The sequence below is a fragment of the Sinocyclocheilus rhinocerous genome, unplaced genomic scaffold (genome assembly GCF_001515625.1).
Source record: "Sinocyclocheilus rhinocerous isolate Xijiao unplaced genomic scaffold, SAMN03320098_v1.1 scaffold2264, whole genome shotgun sequence".
NCBI lineage: Eukaryota > Metazoa > Chordata > Actinopteri > Cypriniformes > Cyprinidae > Sinocyclocheilus > Sinocyclocheilus rhinocerous.
The window spans coordinates 250,261-253,681 of NW_015665058.1; the positions used below are offsets into that span (position 1 = coordinate 250,261).

Here is a 3,421-nt window from a genome sequence, read left to right on the forward strand (position 1 = left end):
GTTAATTTAGCCACTGTATTGAATAAATGTCTAGGGTTGTGTTTGTTTTCTTCTAAGAGAGACGAAAAGTAAGCAGATCTAGCAGTTTTTAGAACTTTTCTATAAGTAGAAGTACTTTCCCGCCATGCAATACAAAATACCTCTAGTTTTGTTTGTTTTCAGCTGCGCTCCATTCTCTGGGCTGCTCTCTTTAAGGCGCGAGTGTGCTCGTTATACCACGGTGTCAAACTGTTTTCCTTAAACTTCTTTAAGCGTAAAGGAGCAACCGTATCTTAAGTGCTAGAAAAGAGAGAGAGTCAATAGTTTCTGTTACACTATCAAGTTTTTCTGAGCTACTGGATATGCTGAGAAATTGACAAATCATGAAGATTATTTACAAAGCAGTCTTTCGTGGTAGAAGTGATGGTTCTACTATATTTGTAACAGGGAGCTGAATTTGCAGCTTTAGCTATATGGAGTATACACAAGACTAGATAATGATCTGAGATATCCTCACTCTGCTGCAGAATTTCAATGTCATTAACATAAATTCCATGTGACAGTATTAAATCTAAAGTATGATTACGACAATGAGTAGGTCCTGACACATGTTGTCTAACCCCAGTGGAATTCAGAAGAGTCTATAACTCAGAGTCTATAAATGCTGATCCCAATGCATCTTTTTCATTATTAACATGGATATTAAAATCAACAACAATTAAGACTATATCTGAAGCCAGCACTAGCTCAAATAAAAAATCAGCAAATTCTTTGATAAAGTCTGTATGGTGCCCTGGTGGCCTGTATACAGTAGCCAGTACAAATGTCAAAGGGGATTTATCATTAACACTTTTTTTCTAGGTAATGTTATTTGAATCACCATTTCTTCAAACGAATTATACTTGAAACCAGAGCTCTGAGAAATACTGAAAATACTACTATAAATTGTAGCAACGCCTCGGCCTTTACCTTTTGGACGCTGCTCATGTTTATAACAGTAATCTTGGGGGGTAGACACATTTAAAATAATGTAATCATCTGGTTTTTAGCCAGGTTTCTGTCAAACAGAGCACATCTAAGTTATGATCTTGTCACTTGGCACTATATGGGACTTAAGGTTTTTTCAATGCAGTTCTTCCAATATACTATGGAAGCATGTAAAAGTAGGACAAGTATAAGACATACATATATCAATTTAATTTATTAATTTTTGTTGTTTTACAGCAAAATTAGATTTCGGTATGGTATTTAACCAGGTTTGTTGTATATAGTACAAAGAAGGTCCTTATTACATGAACTAACCTCAGCCATGAAAGATTACTTTTTTACAATGTTAAGGCTGTGAAACTTTCTACTGTTGGTCTGTCAACAAACAATATTGTGGTTTCACTTTATTTTGATGGTCCCTTTAACACATTCTGTTGACTATAAGTAATGTTGCACCTACATGCCTAATAACTCTCATTAGACTGTTAGTAGAGTATTAGTAGACTGGTAGGGTTAGGGTTAGAATAAGTTGACATGTACTTGCAAAGTTACTTATAGTCAGTAGAATGTCTGTAGGGAGACCATTACAATAAAGAGTTTGCAGATATTAAGCAGAAAGTCTTCTAATACTCTAATGTGAGTTAGTAGACATGTAGGTGCAACATTATTTATTGTCAACAGAATGTTCAAAAGGGACCAACAAAATAAAGTGTTACCATTACTTGTAATTTCAGTCGTATCAATAAAAAAAGAAATTCACATTGCTAAATTAATTTTCACAAAGGCAGAGCTGCCTCTCTCTGTGAAATTAATTCATGTTTATTAATTTATCAAACACCTTTCACCATAATTTTTTAAAGATGTGATGGTTTGGTGTTGTACTGTTATTTCTGTCTTATTAATTTCAGTTCACAGAAAACATCTTCTGATGCACGACCTTGGACACATCATCAGTGTTGTTTCCAGGCGTCACTGGGTGTTTCGGGTCTTACAACAGACACCCTCGTCCTGGCGACCCGACCGAGGCTGATCAGACCCCGGCCTGTGTCCAAGTGGCATTCCACTGCCCCCACTGCTCTCCCGTCTTCAACCAGAGCCATCTGGAAGCTTTTTCTGCTGCTTCCTATGCCTATGGCTTTTCTTCGGTTAACACCTGTTATGCCCAACGTACCGTAGGCCTTGCTCAGGGAGTGCTCCATCGCCTGCTCCCACTTCATCCAGGTGCCACTGCTCTGCTGGTTCGCTCTTCCTCGACTGAAGCTCGCACCTCCTCCTGTACCAGCCTCTGCCTCTCCTTTCCGCCGGCAGAGTCATATCGGGTCGCTCTTAGGCTCCCAAGTCCGGCTCTGCCTTGCGCCACTGTTCCAAGGATGGCCTTGTGCTTCAGCCGAGTCTCTGCTTGCTGGACTGCCTCGGCTGCCCTCCACTTCCTTCCTGTCCTCACAACAATCCCTGCTCCGGACACTTTGGCATCTCTGGATCCAGAGTACTGCAGATGTTCCTGTGCCCGTGCAACGATTAACTCCTCCCTGACTGAGCTAAAAGGGAGCCTGAGCTTGTTGGTTTTCCCATATAGCCCGATGTTACTTAGGCTACGCGGTAGACCCAGCCATCTACGTAGATAGCTGCTCACCTTTTGCTCAAAACCTTCTACCACAGTCATGGGGACCTCATAGATAAGCAGAGGCCAGAGGATTCTTGGGAGGATTCCATGCTGGTAGACCCAGGCCTTGAATCTTCCAGGGAGCCCAGACTTATCAACTGTTCTCAACCATCCCTCCAGGTCAGCACCGGCTGCCTTGATGGAGTCTCTGTCACTCAGTCTACAGTTGAAGACCTTCCCAAGGCTCTTCACCGGACTCTCAGTGACTGACGGGATCTGGTATTCTCCCAGCCTGAAGCGGAATCTGTCTGATCTGTCTGTCTTCTTTAGAACCAAGGACCTGGACTTTGCAGGTTTGAAGCTCATGCGTGCCCATGTCATCCATGTCATGAGCCCCTGAAGAATCCACCTGGCTCCTGGTACCGCCGTTGCTGTCACTGTGAGGTCGTCCATGAAGGCTCTTATGGGCGGTTGCCTTACTCCGGACTTACTGAGGGGACCTCTGCACTCTGTTTCAGCTGCCTTGACCAGCATATTCATCGCCAGCGCAAATAGGGTCACTGAGATGGTACAGCCAGTGATTATCCCCACCTCCAGCTGGTGCCAGTCAGATGTTAGCTGGCCAGTAGTGACTCTCAAGCTGAACTTGCTGTAATAGTCCAGAATGAGATCTTTCACCTTCTGCGGTACATGGTGTTTCTCCAGTGCGACCTTCACCAGCATGTGGGGTATTGAGCCATAGGCGTTGGTGAGGTCCAGCCACAGTACTGCCAGGTCCCCTCTACCTTCTCTCGCTTCCCTAATGAGCTGGGTTACCACGCCCGTGTGTTCCAGACAACCTGGAACTCCTGG

General features: G+C 43.4%; 1 protein-coding gene across 1 annotated transcript in view; it reads right to left on the reverse strand.

Annotated features, from left to right (window-relative positions):
* Window positions 1-2,179: 2,179 nt before the first annotated feature.
* Window positions 2,180-3,421, reverse strand: part of LOC107731099 (uncharacterized) — a 10,998-nt gene continuing 9,756 nt past the window's right edge. Inside the window, exon 3 of the mRNA XM_016542085.1 lies at window positions 2,180-3,408. Coding sequence (XP_016397571.1) covers window positions 2,180-3,408 — 1,229 coding nt within the window. The remainder of the gene's footprint in view (window positions 3,409-3,421) is intronic.